At 40.0% G+C, this 15,808-nt stretch overlaps 1 protein-coding gene across 1 annotated transcript; it reads left to right on the forward strand.

The window, feature by feature from the left end:
• The first annotated feature begins 5,271 nt into the window (after window positions 1–5,271).
• ltb4r2a (leukotriene B4 receptor 2a) lies at window positions 5,272–15,259 on the forward strand. Its single transcript, XM_061709938.1, has 5 exons — window positions 5,272–5,364; window positions 11,393–11,920; window positions 12,032–12,232; window positions 12,326–12,366; window positions 14,115–15,259. The coding sequence occupies exons 2-5, from the start codon at window positions 11,402–11,404 to the stop codon at window positions 14,413–14,415; spliced, it is 1,062 nt and encodes a 353-aa protein (XP_061565922.1). The 5' UTR covers window positions 5,272–5,364; window positions 11,393–11,401; the 3' UTR covers window positions 14,416–15,259.
• The last annotated feature ends 549 nt before the right edge of the window (window positions 15,260–15,808 follow it).

A 15,808-nucleotide genomic window follows, 5' to 3' on the forward strand; every position in this document is an offset into this window, starting at 1 on the left:
TTTTAAAAGGGGAACAACTGTTTGAGAGCAAAGTTGCGATCACACGTTACTGAATGACGGGGGACAGGGTCTTCGCGGAGCCAGTCTCATCCGTGCACAAAACTTTCCAGTGAAGCGGAGCAGCTGATTAAATTCCAGGAGAAAGCTGCTTCGGCTCCAGCTGGAAAAAGGAGCTTGGCAAGATAAGGAGGAAAGACAGCGGCAATTGCAGCAGCTGCCAAACGCTGATGACATTTATCTGAATCAGGAGCATTAACTGTTCAGACTTGTGGCTGGCTCCGTGGGGTTGTTTAATTTTGACTTGAACAAACATGATTCAATATTCCCACTAAATAGGGTGCCTAAATTACTGAAATTATCATCTTTAACTTGTTGTTAAATGTTAATGTTGGGGTAAAGCAGAAAAATATATGTAATCTAAATTTGTTATATCCCAGACAAGTATGTTATTAACTATTCAGCTAAAGATAGTTGGTCATTAAAAGTATTGCTTATTGAGTATTTACGCTTTAATTGATTTTACATTTCAGAACAGCAAGCAAAGCAGATTGTCTAGCTTTTTTTTTTTTTGTTTTTTAACTGATTCATGTATCTTGGAGGTGAACTCAGAAAACAAAAGCTGCAGATACAAAATATTTCACCTTAACACTCGGTTAACATTTTTAAACTCTGCAAGTGAGTTCTGCCACAACGCTCACGAGCCAGTTCCCGGAGAATCACTGAGGGTATCAGGTAGTCAAAGCTGCGACCGCGGTGAAGAATGAGGGGGGTGTCGCTGGTTATCCTCAACTCCATCAGCACAAAATACCTCCAGTTAGCATCCACTGACCGTAGACACTCGTCTGACTTTGCTGCTTAGCTCCGGTAGCTTGCAGAACGAACCCTCCAACATCCACTGTGCAACTTGCCTTCATCTCATTACTCCTCTGCAGTCTAAGTGGGAGGCCTAAGAGGGGGTGCAGCTCTCAAATGAAAGCAGGACAGTCTTCCTAGTTAGCTGTAAAGCTGTGATCTTCAGGGCAGGGTTATTGCTCACATGAAAAGCCGACTGCTGCAGTATGAAGTCTTAAAATCCTCAAAATCGAGACTAACTGATTCCACAATCCAATAGATTTAGTAGCTTCTCGATTATTTGGTGTGTTTTAATTGATTCTTGCCTACAATAGGGGTCTGGCAACCTTTTTTCTTCCGTAAGATCATATTCACATAGTTGAAATAATAATTTTGATAGTTGTATAGGAACATGAGTTTACCAGCCATCTCTATTGTTCAGTCCATCACAAACTTGAGGGATGGTTTAGTCTTGTTGAGACTGGTTTTGGAGATGTTTTCAGGGCGTCTTCTTCTTAAAAAGATGTCTTGATGTAATCCTCGAAAGTAACACGCTCTTGACGTGACCCTACTTCATTTTAAAGGGGCTCGATTGAGATTGTCCAGCTGTCGGTTCATGGGTTATATTTTTTTCACGCATGTTCTGATGCATGCAACATGTTTCTGCGCTGCACCCTGTTGGTGTCAAGCAAAAACAATCTCTTCAAAACATTTCTATTTGTATTTGACACTTTCAATCAAACTAAAACTGCATAAATCCAGGCTCTGAGAACTCAATAATAATAATAACACAAACTAAAATGCACACTGGCCCTTTTTTAATCACTCTCTCTGCAGTTGTAGCATTCAAAGACCACCTGGACATAAATTGAAACCAATTTATTCTCATAAATGCCTTCTTATACCTTTCCAAGTGCCTGCAAAAGATCTTTTGATTATTCAAATCAATTTGAATTGAAAGTACTTTATTAATCACCAAAGGGAACTTTAATAATCATGCGAGAAGACGATCGTGTTGTTTTTTTTCTGGCCACGTATCGTCCCAAAAGAGTGCTTGTACGTAAACTCAGATGTGTTTTACAAAAGAAAAAAAATTAAATGAAATCCCACCAATGCAAACATTCTGAAAGGCTCCAAACACGTGGAGCTAAAATGTGATTAACCCACTGAATTCCACTGTAACTCTTTTAAGCAGGAAAAGACTGTGATGGATGGCGTTCCAACGAGCTGTCAAAGCTGGCATGAAACAAAGATGAGTCACTTACAAGTCAATGCAAGAGTTAAGTCTGTTGTGTTTTGTACGTTTGTGGAAAAGTTACCGAGCAAGCCGTCAAAGTTCAACACAAACGCTGACAATCACGAGGCTTTACTATTATTATCGTTATTATTTTTGTGTTTAAACAATAATTGGCAGTCAACGGTCAAATGGACATAACTTCGTTGTTTAATTAATTTTATTCAGTTTGGAACTTATTTGACGGATTTGTTTAAGTTGAAAAATTAACTAAACATCCAAACAATACATTATAACAGCTTCAATTTGCATTGCAAATTTTCAGAGGGGGAAACGGTGTAATTAAAAAAAGATTTTCCCTTCATACCGTGTGTAAAAAAAACACTGACAAGTCTGTAATCTGCCTGTTTTGTTGCATTAATGGATCTCTCTCTGGTTAAGGGCTCTATTGATCTGTCAGAACATGTAAAAGATGCTGTTTGCAATGTGTTTGAACCACTCAGACGCAGAGTCTAGCGTCAGGACATTTGCACCAAGTCATTTGGGTCCTGAGGGGTGTGGGACGAACATTGTGTGGAGTGGGCTTGTTGAATACCACGGATACTTGATGGGATAGGGATCTGCAGTAGGGGGGGGGGGAGTGCAATAACCATGTCAATGCTTCAGGCTGTTTGAGATGCCCCCCGGAGCCATTACTGAGCAATTACGTGGTGTCGCGGGTACTCTGTCCAGCCGGGGAGGCCATTCACTGCCGTCAGGGACGGGGGTGGCGCTGTCTGAAACTGTGTTTAGCTGGGGGGTTGCCGGCATGAGCAAACACTACGCCTCACAAAAGAGATGCCGCTTTTAGATATCTAAATCTTACTAATTACTTAATTTAGTGAAAGTTTAATTAAAAAAAGCCCATCTTGCAGTAGCCAAAGCTGCATGTCTCAGGAACTTCAGTGCTCAAATGCAGAATCTGGGAACTATTAATACTCAACCTTATGTGTCTGCAATCAAATAAAGCAGCTGGTGACTAATCAGTCAAATATCAGCGGACATGTGGTGATGTGCTGCATCTATGTTACTAAAGTTGTCCACGTGTATACATTTGCAAAGGTTATTTTATCTTTTTATTTTTTTCACTTTGCAGCTGGATCTTAGTAAACTCAGGTCTGATGTTATTTTGACTGTTTTAAGGCTTTCCCCATCGTGTCTGTATTACCTGAACCCATAGAGGCGAGAACGGGTTTGCGGCCGGTTTATAGATATAATAATGCACATTTACACTGGAGCTGCTTCGTTAAAAGTTTTTGGTGAAAAAAACGTTATTATGTGTTCCATCCTCCCTTTAACCCTTTTACACTGCACGTAGAGGATATGTAAAGTGGTTAATATGGGACACAAGAAATTATTTTCCAAAGTTTGAACATTTAGGGCCTGATTTACTAAAGGTTTGCGTGTGTAAAAACGTGTGCAAACTTGACAGCACCCGCAAACCAAAGTGCCAGCTGATCTACTAACAGCGTGCAAAGAGGACTGCGCCTCTCAAATGCGCAAAATAGCACACGCAATTCATTTAGTACTTTTGCCCTGATGAATAATCAATATGGGGCGTACCCGCCAGAAATCGCTAAATACTGGGAGGGGAAGATGCAAATTGGTCCATTTACCACGCGCAATGAGATTTACCAAGCCTGAAAGTCTTTGCGGGGATTGTGATTGCGTCTGTATTTAATACGTTCGAAAGGAAGGTGCTAATCTCCACATGCAAAAGGAGAAATATTTTATTTGAATGTTAAATCGAGTATTATTCAGCAAAAGGTTGCCACAGGAGGCACATTCATTTTTTTATTTGTGATAATAAATAAATCACGTGTTTTCATGGAGAAAAAAGTGTTTCTTATTGTGCGCCTGTTCTGCAGTTGTCATACCCCGGTGTTGTGCCGTATTCAGCACCCCTGCCGTGAAAAGCACCCCCTCGTCTGACAAAAATGATATTCTCATTCTGTGTCATGTTCTGTTTAGCGTCCAGTTTTGTGTTAATGATTCATGTTTAAATGCGCTCATGGATTCCACAATAGTCATACTTTCCCACAATCACAGTCACAGATAACAAAAATCGGGTAAATGGTTATTGATGTCATTAATGAATAGCCTGCTTACTGTGTTGTCTTCCATAATATTTGTAAATATATATAATATAAACTCCTAAGTATGTGTTTGTGTGAGTGTGTATATATAAATATATTGAAGTGTCAGTGTGTTGTTTTTTTTCTTGGTCTACTTATCATTGAATATACGAGGGGGTGCTTTTCACGGCAGGGGTGCTGAATACGGCACAACAATTTGCCTCTTCCACTAATATCTCTAACTCCAACTCGTCAAATTTCATTTTGCGCTTGCGACTATATCCTGCTTTCCATCCACTCTCCATGGCGCAAAGTTTGCGCCGCAAACCGTAAGACACGCAACACCTCATTTAAATACTGAGGTTTGCATCTGTTATCAATTGCGCACGCAATCTTAGTTGATCACCCGCAAAACACACAACAACAGCACGCGCAAACTTTTTCAGTGCACACGCAATTTAGTACTCTTTATTTAGGATCTTAATCTAAAGATTAAAATACTAAAATGTTGTGCCACTGTTAGTACCTTTCATTCTTTGCACCAGGCTTTTGTAAAGGTAGCAAAGGTGGCATTGCAACATACGGTAGCATGTCTAAATTAAGATAAAACGATTCTGGCAGGCAAATGTCAAAACCCTGAAATTATGCGCAGAGTCAAATTTGTGTTAAAGTTGTGTTAAAGCACCCTAATCCATGCAACGACATATCTGCCTGTCTCATTGGGTGATCTATTACACCTTTATCAGGTTTTTTTTTTTTTTACATGGGAATCTGACAACTTCCAAAGAACAAACTGCTGTGACAGCGCTGTTGGACGAACCTCAAAGAAGAGAACTTTCACCGTTTACAGATGGAGTTGTTTGACGTGCGAGGACGCTGTCAGGCCGTCAGGGCAGATACAGGTATTGGGGACACACCTATTCTGTCTTGCAACATGTTGCAGCAAGCATGACAAATCAGTGGAGTGAGGCATAGGGAGAGAAAGGGGCAGAGAACGAGAGAGAGAGAGTGAGAGAGAGAGAGAGAGAGAGAGAGAGAGAGAGAGTGGGTGGGTGGGAAAGGAAGGTAGGCAGAAGAAAAGGTAAAAAGAAGAGGAAGAATCAATACCGACTCTATCCGATTCAGACATCCGTTCCAGCTCCTGCAGTCTTCTTTCTCGTGTTGTGGTTCGCGGCGGATTGCCTGGTGAGTCTTTTCTCCCTGTTTTGAGTCTGTATTGACAGTTACATCAGTCCAACATGTCACAATAAGCAGATTTGTGCCGCTACTTCTGGAGCAGAGATTACTCTCAGATTCCCACCGCCCCCCAGGGGACTTTCAGGAGTTTTCTGTCTCCTTCATCGTGGAGATAGGCCTACTAGCAAATAGATCAGATGTTTCCATGAGTGTTGTGGACATTTGTCCAAGTGTGTTTAACAGCTCTGCCTGTGTTGGCGTACAGCTCGCCCTGTGCAGTTACACGCTTACTGCGCGATGTGGCGTTTCTGCATGCTCGGTGTCCTCGTAGGTGAAACAGGTGCAATTTTGAAGGAATGTCTTTGAGTCACTGTGCACACAAACACACCTTTTTCTGGTCAGTTACATTTGATAGCCTCTTTTTTTTTACAGGAAGCACTGTGTGGACAAATATTTTAAATAAAACCTAACAAACAAAAAAAAGAGGTTAGCAGTAATCACAGCAACAGAAACAGAAGAAACTGATGCAGAAAGGATGTTCCGTAACAGATGAACTACCTGGTTATTTTGCCGCGTTGTGAGGCGATTGCACAACAAAAAGACAGTTTGGCTCTGAGCTGCTGCTTTGATGGCTCTGCCAATGCGGTTTGTCCGGCTTTCTGTAAACACAAGCCATGTGGTGGCGTTTCTGTCTCTCATCTGAGACTCCTGGAAAGAATGAGGCCTTATCCGTCTTTGCAGAGTCCAAACCGTTTCTCTGGAGCCTGATGCACTGGAAATGTGCGTGCCAGTTAATCTGATTTGTTACTGATGTGTGATGAGTTAACCTGACTTTAATAATGACGTCAATAATCGATAATAATGAATAATTCAGAAATAAAAAAGTCAAATCTCAACCTCGCAGTAGAAACTATATAAGCAGGGGAAACTGTTGAATATTTACTTGTTGCTTAAATGAATGAATGATTTGTAAATTTGCGGAGCATTTCAACATTTTGTAAAACACAAAAAAAAACGTTCTGTTTAACTTGTTTCTTGTTTTCAAGGCAGAAACGCATTATCTCATAATTGTGCCACATTAAATCAGAACAAATTACCTTAAAACCCAACGATTCAAGTCTTTACTCTTGCCTACCACAACAACTAATTACACAGTACATTACACTGCGGAAATCTAGAGTTACAGAACTGCAGAGACAATATAAAAAAAAATCAAAGAAGCTGGTTGAGCAACATCTGGGTGTGAATATTTGAGTTAATGCCTTACCGTGGGTGATGGTGCTTGCACAGATTTGCGTTTACGTCTGTCGTTCAGATATGTTTGAACAAGTGAGTACATGTTGTGCTTTTTAAGCCATTTAAAAGACATAAGATGGCATAAGTATAGCTGGTTTAGTTTGACTTCGTCAGAAACCGAGGAGAGTCGCAGGAGCATGAACTGAATAATCCACACTTTTACTTCCTGGGAACTCACTTTTCAGAAAAAATAAACCGTCCTGACTCGGTAAATCTTTGTAAGACTCAAAAGCCTTTACATGATAACATCAATATTTAATAGATTTGCAGAGAGTCACAACTGAATTTTCATGAGATGCATAGAAATCAAAACATACCAACCACTTTTAGCTTTCTTTCTTTCTTTCTTTCTTTCTTTCTTTCTTTCTTTCTTTCTTTCTTTCTTTCTTTCTTTCTTTCTTTCTTTCTTTCTTTCTTTCTTTCTTTCTTTCTTTCTTTCTCTCTTTCTTTCTTTCTTTCTTTCTTTCTTTCTTTCTAAAAAACTAGTTGGTTTTTTTTGATCAGTCTAACTGCAATCGCCTGTCAGACACGTTTTCAACATATCAGTGTGTTGTAAATACTGCATTTTCAGTATTGTTAGAATATGAAAGCATGACAACAGCAGATACGACAGCCAACAGTGTTTGGTTAATGCTGCACATCTATTAAGGATTATATATGCCGTTGTTTTAGTCCCCCAGCATCTACGTTTAAGAATGTGTTTTTCTGTATGCGTGAATAAGCGTAGTTGGATGAAGTGTCATAAAAAACTAACTGGTCAGACAAAGTATGCAGGCAGGAAATAGAAAAGCCAAGGATGCTGTGAACTGCAATGATAGATAATAATTATGATGAGAATAAAAATAATACTAATTTCTGATTTGATAAACAAACCGTGTCCCCAACACACATTCTGGCAGATCCACCTCCCTACATTTAGGCTGTGCAGTGATAAATGTCTGATTTTACATACAGCTAAGTATTTGCTGCATAGGAATACTTCAACATACAGTATGTTAGCCCTGCATGTTTGGACTAGATAGCCTTGATAAGTCAGAAAATATATTAAATCATAATTTGGCCATCTTAAAGGCAGAGTAAGTGATGTCTGTCCCTCTGTCAGGGCTTGGCACCCCCCCAAGAAAAAAAAACAACACACAAACAAAGATAAACTAAAAGAAAAAGAAAAAGTCCTCAAAAATTCCCCTAAGTTACTCCTCCCCAACTTACTTCACACCCTCCTCCCGTCTGTGATCGGCTGGAGTCTTGGAGCAGATAATATATATATATATATATATATATATATATATATATATATATATATATATATATATATATATATATATATATATATATATATATATATATATATATATGACTTTGTGAACTACATCTGCTCCAAGACTGCTCATTTTAATGTTATACTTATATATTATCTTGTACACAGTTGGGGGGGTGGGAGGGTTGCGAATTTTGGTCTTTTCATATTTAATCTTTAATCTTTGTAATTTGTGTACTGGGGCGCTGTGGTGAAATAATTTCCAGCAAGGGATAAATAAAGTATATTCAATTCAATTCAATTCAATCTATTCTTCAACCATCTAGTAGATGGTGACATTTACGCTGACAAAACGTACTCTAGGTTAAAACTTACATAGAATCCCTTACTCTTTCTTTAAACAGCCATTTACATGCTTTTTTATTTATCCTTTATATTTTTAATGCGCCTGTTGTTGACAGTGAATATTTATATATTTACGACCCCCCTGCAGGGGGGTCGTCCTGGGGGTGGTTCTGGCCTGGATGGTTGTGGAGCTCTGCACCACGGCTTCACCGCTGTGGTGTGGACTCCTCTATCCGTCCGGGCCGGGATGGTCTTTGTGGGCCCCCCCCCCCCCTTGTAGCTGCGGGCTATGAGACCTCCTGGCGTGGACGGCTCCCTGTTACCGTTTCCTCACCTGGATCCTCTGTGCCTAGCCATGTCTACACCATGTGTCTGTGTGTGTGTCTGTGTGTATAACCTAGGTGAATTGTAGTGTGCTTGTGTCTGCGGGGAGGGGGGAAGGGGGCAGGGCATTAATAAGTTTTATGTTTATTTGTTTTTTGTTAAGCACTTTGTGTTGCATTATTTGTATGAGAAGTGCTATATAAATAAAGTTTGATTTGATTTGATTTGATAGTTACATGTGAAACAAATGCTTTTAGTAGCGTTGACAGCCTTTAACCTTTAATTCTAGGTGACCAAAGTTAAAAATATATTGGTGGGGACATCTCAAATCATGTTCTTATACAGTAGTTTGAGAAAAAATTACCAATCAAGATGAGAGGCGTCCAGCATAATTCTTGTGAAACTAAAACTGGCCCACCATTGGAGGGCTTGCCGGCATTAGGATCTGCTCATGTAGATACATCAGGGGTGGCTATATTTGGGGTGGGTGTGTCCCATCAGTATTTTCCCCGCACATACCTAAAGACTTTGTTTTTCTCTGAATATATATTAATGGTTAATACCAAGTTTGACAAAACCTAAAAGCCCCATATATGCATTTTGATCTCGCAACCACGTTTTCTTTTTGTGTGGGGGTTTTTGTGATAGTGTGTTTCCTTCACCAGCCCTCTTGACAGTCTCACTCTAGTTCTGCTAAAGAGGACCAACATCACTGATGGTGCGACAGAAAAGACAGTGATGGGTGCAGTTTGTGATGTGTTGTAATGTATGTGAATGACTGCGTAACGTGTTGTGTAGGAATAAAAAGGGGACATTGAGATGTAGGACAGACAGGTATTTACAAACAGAAGAGGACGGAGGGGAAGGGGAGGATGGTGCTTTTGCTACGGGTGGGGGCGCGATGGGGTTGGGGGCCTGGGGCTAGGGGGATCTATTTGCTTGGGTCCTGCCAGGCTGTCAGTGGTGGGCATTGGGGGGGTCCCTCCTGCCCCCAATGATGATAATAACTACCATTGTTATTGTTAGAATGACCATTAAAGTCATTAATATTATTCTTATGGCTCTTTTTTGTGTATATGTATATTTGTATTTGTATGTATACATATATGTGTATACGTAAGTGTTTGTGTGTATTCATATGTATGTATATGGTGTGTGTTTGTGTGTGTGTATGTATCTGTGTATACATGTCTACATATTTATATGTATACAGTATGTGTGTATTTGTATACATATGGGTTTGTATATATGTATGTATGTCTTTGTGTACGTATATAGGATGACGGGATGATTGTGTACTCTCAAATAGATGTTTACATTGGTCTTTATTGAGAACTATATTATGTATATGTTATTGTTATGAAATTGATATGTATCAATGCTGCCTCTCCCCCCCAGCGTTTGACACAGACACTTAAACACTCTCACAGGTCTACACGCATCCCATACACGCCCCACACACACCCCACACACACGCCACACACTAAAACTAAACCGAAAAGGGAATGGTTCTTTTGTTCTTGAAGTAATTTGCTCTCTGCAGTGCTTCATAGCAAAAAGGTCACTCGTTTGGATTTGGAATTCATTTTTCTGGAGTAGGAATAGGGCAATGATTCTCAGTGGGCACACATGACCAAAACATAAAAGAAAGTAACTTTGTCTTTGCTTTAAGCTGCACTTTTTGTTTTTGCCAACTCAAAATCATACTCTAAATTCTCATTTGGGTGTTTTTTGTCACATGTAACACATGAGACATGATTCCCCATTCGAATCCTGGCTGGGGGCCTTTTGTGTAGAGTTTGCATGTAGTTATGGCATGAATTCTAATTCAGTGTAGCTTTGCAATGGTCCGGCGAGCTGTCCAGGGTGAACCCCTGCCTGTAATGAGCTGGGACAGGCTCCAGCAGACCCCCCTGACCCTGTACAGGATTAAGTGGGTATAGAGAATTCAGGAAAGGATGAATGTATGAATTTATATTCATGTCATGACAGAAGATACACTATATACTGTACACACTCACCAGTCACTTTATCGTGAATACTGGTTGTACCTAATAAAGTGGCAGATTACTGTAGTAGCAGGTCATGTTTATTTTTTGCTTGCTCGATTTCCATTTACTATGCAGGCAGTGCAATTTATCTGCATATCAATTGGCACATAGACCAAGCGGAAAGCAGCATCCATGCACACCATCACAATATCGTGGAGAAAATAAAAACACAACATGGTTGTTATGGAGCCAAGCAACAAAAACAGCTCAGATAGAAGCCTCTGTTTTTCAAGTAAGCTTTCTTAACAGTTTGTTAGATGCCTGTTGCAGGAAATGAATTTGGTTTGACCATTTAAGTAAGCAGAAGCTTATGCATCCAAACTACTCCCTTCTTAAAATAAAAAAGGGTATTTAAATGTTTTCTTTGGTTTATCTTGTGCGTATATTTACGGCCTAAAATGACCTGTCAGACTTAATAATAATTTATAAAAATCAATCTCCATCCAGCTCAGATTTTCACACCAACGACTGTTGCTCACTATTCATGTTTGGTCTCGTTCAGGAATTAGGCGTCCTAGTTAAAACCTGTTACACTTGCGCCAGACTCCCACACTCTTTTATGTTGGAAATGAATATTTGTGAAACGTTGCCAGAAAAAGCAATCTCTAAAAGTCTTGTTGTTTGGAAACCTGCTACAAATAGAGTAGTTCGTTATTAGGGAAAAACCCGGTACAAACAGAGTGGTTCCTTATTAGGGAAAAACATGAGTGTGATAAGTGTGTCCTGTAATGAATCTCTCTCACCAACTTTCTCTCTTTGGTAGGTGACAGAAATGGACCAGTGTAACAACTCCAGAAACGAAACCATTGTGGGTAGCCCAGCTTCCACATCTATAGGCGCCCTCATACTTACACTTGTGTTTGTCTTGGGATTCCCTGGAAATCTCTTCGTTATCTGGAGCATCCTGGCTCGAGCCCGGAAGCAGTCGGTCACGACCCTCCTTATCCTCAACCTCGCTTTTGCTGATGGCTCCCTGATGGCTCTGACCCCGTTCTTCGTCATCTATTTGGTTATGAAGAAGTGGGTGATCGGAAATGTGATGTGTAAGATCCTGTTCTACCTCTGTTTGGTCAACATGTACGCCTCGATTCACCTCATCACGTTGATGAGCGTCTACAGGCTGGTGTCAGTGATATGGCCACAGCGCATCAGCACCATCACAGGCAAGAGGACGCTCAGGCGTGTGCTGGCCGTGGTGTGGCTGCTGGTAATGGCTGCTTCTATTCCTGCAATTATCTTCAGAAAAGTGCGCGGTGACGTGTGTGATTCATTCCATGACACAGACAGTGAAGTAAGTAGAGAAGAACTTAATCACTGCCATCCTGTCTTATTTGGGCTTCACGTGGTTATGAATTTAACAACTATTAACCAAAGTATTGTTCTGTCATCTCCCCCTGCAAAGGTGGTTCTGCAGTACACGCTGGAGCTCGTGTTGGGATTTGTAATTCCTTATGGAATAATATTAGTCAGCTATATTTGCATTTTGCGGCGGATCCGACAAACCAAGTTCCAGCGGCGCATTCGCAGTGAGAAGCTCATCCTGGCCATTGTGTTGACCTTCTGCCTCTTTTGGCTCCCCTACCATCTTATCAACATGATGCAAGTAGGTTGCACTCTTTAACACTCGATGGTCCTTGAGTTTCTGGAGTTTACACTTAAAACGACAATTAAGACATGATGTTTGCACTGTCCTCAGGTTACATGGGCTTTATGTCCAGAGGGGTCAGCAAAAGAAATGTAAGTAATGACACAACATCATCCACGTACATTGCATTCGATAAAACTCACTCACTTAAAGTGTAGATTCGGGCAACGGTGATCAAAGTGTTTTCATGCTTTTTTTGTTTGTTTGTTTGAGTCAGGAAAAATGTGTGCCAACCCTAAGGAGTAGTGATCATTAACCCCTTTTTATCAGATGTCATTTTGAAACTAGAAGTCATGATTATATTCGTTAGATGTGGTAGATACATGGTTTTGCCCAATCAGCTTTCACTTTCCAGCTCCAACTGATAATTTTGTGAATACTAGAAAACCTTCAATATCTTTAGACAGTAGGAATCCAAGATATTTTGTCTATTTTTCCTCATCAAATTCATTCATCCATGTAAGCATTTGAGGCCTGAAAATGTATTCCAGATGAGTTCAGTGCTGTTACTATAAGTAATGATCATAAGGAGCAGTTTAGTGCGAATAAGGAGAGAAAATAAATTATGTAATCGTCATTTTTTTAATGATGTACTGATGATTTGGCATAAAACGTGTGTCTATGAAAGCTTTGCTCAAAATAACAGGACATACAGTACAACCACTCCCTTTTCAGCCATCAGCTTTACTCCTCTATTCATAGTAGCTAATTTTAGAGGGTGGAGTCAGCTACTCAATTTTTACTTTTCCAATGAGCTTTACATAGCCATACACTGTAAAAGCAATGGATAAAGTGTTAGTCATGTGACCCATTCGTTTCCAAAGAACAGTTTTGAAGCTTCTTTTTTTTTTTACGTATTGCAACGCTGATGAAAAGCCGCCCTGATTTGGTAAATTAAGGTTAGCTGTGGCTACCAGCTCCTTCAGTCGATCCCTGCCATATAGCTGCATCACTGCCGGCAGGCATCTACACTGGAGTATCCCATTTCATGCGTTGATTTGATGGAGACATCAGAATTACTGATGCTGGGTCCATACAAACAAGTGTATGCTTTACTATTAGCGGAAGCCTGACAATTACGGATTAGGCTGTGATAGTGCCTAGCCATTGGCTGAGCAATTAATCATATTATAGACAACCTTTTTTCTTTATATGATTTCTCCTGATGTGGTACAAAAAATGCATCCCCCTCAGAGTTGTCATGGACGTGAAGTCAAACGATTGAGAGCAAAAATGTTTTTCGAATCAGGTTGTCAACAGGTTTGTTCCTGTTGTTTTCTGGACATTTTAACATGAGAGTCACTGCAGATTGACTCGCTTTTGCAGCCAGCCTCCAGTGGCCAGTCGAGGAACTGCAATGAATCTTAGTGAGACTCAACCCAGAAGAAAGATGGTTGTTGGCGCTTATGCACAACTCACTTCTGAAATACAGTAATAGTCACATGGTGGTATGTTGGGTGGGCGTAAAAAGGGGGTAGTTTTATAATTCTACTCCAAAATCTGAAATGATCACTAAATTACCTACCTTTTGACATGTGATGAACAAAGTGACAGGGCTTTAAGTCATATTTTTTAATTGACAGGCACTTTTAACACCCAATATTGGCTCTAAGGGAAAAAAAAGAAGCTGAAAATGTATATTTCCATCAAAATAAAAGTTTGATGTATGTCCAGTGTAGTCTAGTTATTTACTCTAAAGACAGAAATATGATTTTAGACTTAAACAAATAAACCATTTCTAAACAAAAATTTTTTTTAATATATTCTAACAGAATAAACACTTTTTCTTTTAACCAATTAGTTCTTAACTTAATTTTCTGCTTACCTTTCCTTCCACCAGACTCTGTAAAATATGGAAAAGAAGTCGCGCCGTCTCCTCTGCCATCGCGTTCATCAGCAGCTGTGCCAACCCGGTGCTCTATTTCTTCGCTGGAAAGTCGTACATCAGAAAAGAAGGCCTGGCGTTCATGGCCCGCCTGTTCGAGGGCACGGGGCTGGATTCCTCCAGAAAGAGCCGACAGAACAGCCAAAACAGCCGCGACAGAGACAAAGATGCGGACAATGTTTTGATGAAAAACAAAGAATCAGACTCTGTCACCAACTCGAGCTCCAATGCTAAACCGGTGAAAAATGGGAAATAGAGGATCAACGAGGCAACTGGACTGATGACAGGCCTCTGAAATGTTCAACCCCTCAGGCTTTTAAATTTGTATCCGTCCAGTCAGAAAAAACTTTTACTTCTAAAGACTTAAAGCGCAGCTGCCAATCTACGACAAACAACAGCATATGACAATCAGCTGCTGCTTTACATGACTGGGACCGGTACTGACTTCAAAATCTGCTCTAACTTGATGCTGCTCCTGGAAATGCTTGCATCCAGGAACATTTTAACAAGATTTCCATCAAACTCTCAGATATGGGCCTCACTCAGCAATCCAGGTTTTACATGTTTTTACCAGCTGTAAATTCTTTTTTATTTTGACTTCTCAAAGGAGGTGTTGATTGTGCATTTTTTCCAGATTTTTTTTTTTTTTGTGTCTTGCAATACTTTTTCATTTCCTCAAAATGTTCAGGAAGAAAAACTGTTACAGTAATACTGTATTAGTTACACTAACCAGGAAATGAGAGCTTACCTGTCAGTTATAGTCCTTGTTGCAACACATACAGATGTTTGTCTCTGGATCATCTCTTTTTTTACCCACGTTTTGTTTTTTTTTCATGGAAAGTTATATATTTTTTTATTCTTTTTCAAATATCTGCTACTTGAATTCTATGTCTTTTAATGTATGAAAAAAAAGAAAGTTTAATGAATGCTGCAACATGTTTTGTTCTTTATTGTCCAAAATGTTCAGTATTATCTCCTTATTCATTAAAGGTTTTTTATTTTATTTTATTGAACTGAGGCTAGTACTAGTGTCTGATCTGCAGTAGTCGTCTCTGTTCGACTTTGAAGACTCAGGGAGGGAAAATTGAAAGTATCTCGGAACTCAGGGAGGGAAAATTGAAAGTATCTCGGAACGAAGGGAGCAAATTCAACATGTAAAATAACTAAAATCGCATTCATTTTGGAAATTGTTTGCCCAAATGCGCTATCGGGGAGACACTTTTGTATCAGACGGTTACAGACGACTGCTACAACATGTTTGTTTTGCAACACAGACAACTATGGACCGTGACATTTATCACCTTTGAGTTGTTCAGCTTCTAGTAAAAATCCGTCCCAGATTCTCCGTGAACAAATAAATATTTCCCACCTCGTCACTGCGCTGTGACTGGACATCTGGTCGAAGATGGTTAAGTGTGATGCAGTTGTTATTTGTTTCATCTTTGGTAATAAAAGAAAAGCCTCGACCCTGAACAAGGATCCTCAGAACAATCCGAGGACATTTTCTCTGTTGGAGTTGGAGTTTGTATCTCTAGATGGCACTACATCCCACACAGTGGACTTGTAACTTTTTGATCGTTTCACCTTTGCGTAGCTTGCTCTTGTTGCACCACAACTGCTCTGGCATCATCTCTTAGAAACAGGATCTT

Source organism: Cololabis saira, chromosome 20 (assembly GCF_033807715.1).
Source record: "Cololabis saira isolate AMF1-May2022 chromosome 20, fColSai1.1, whole genome shotgun sequence".
NCBI classification, from domain to species: Eukaryota; Metazoa; Chordata; class Actinopteri; order Beloniformes; family Belonidae; genus Cololabis; species Cololabis saira.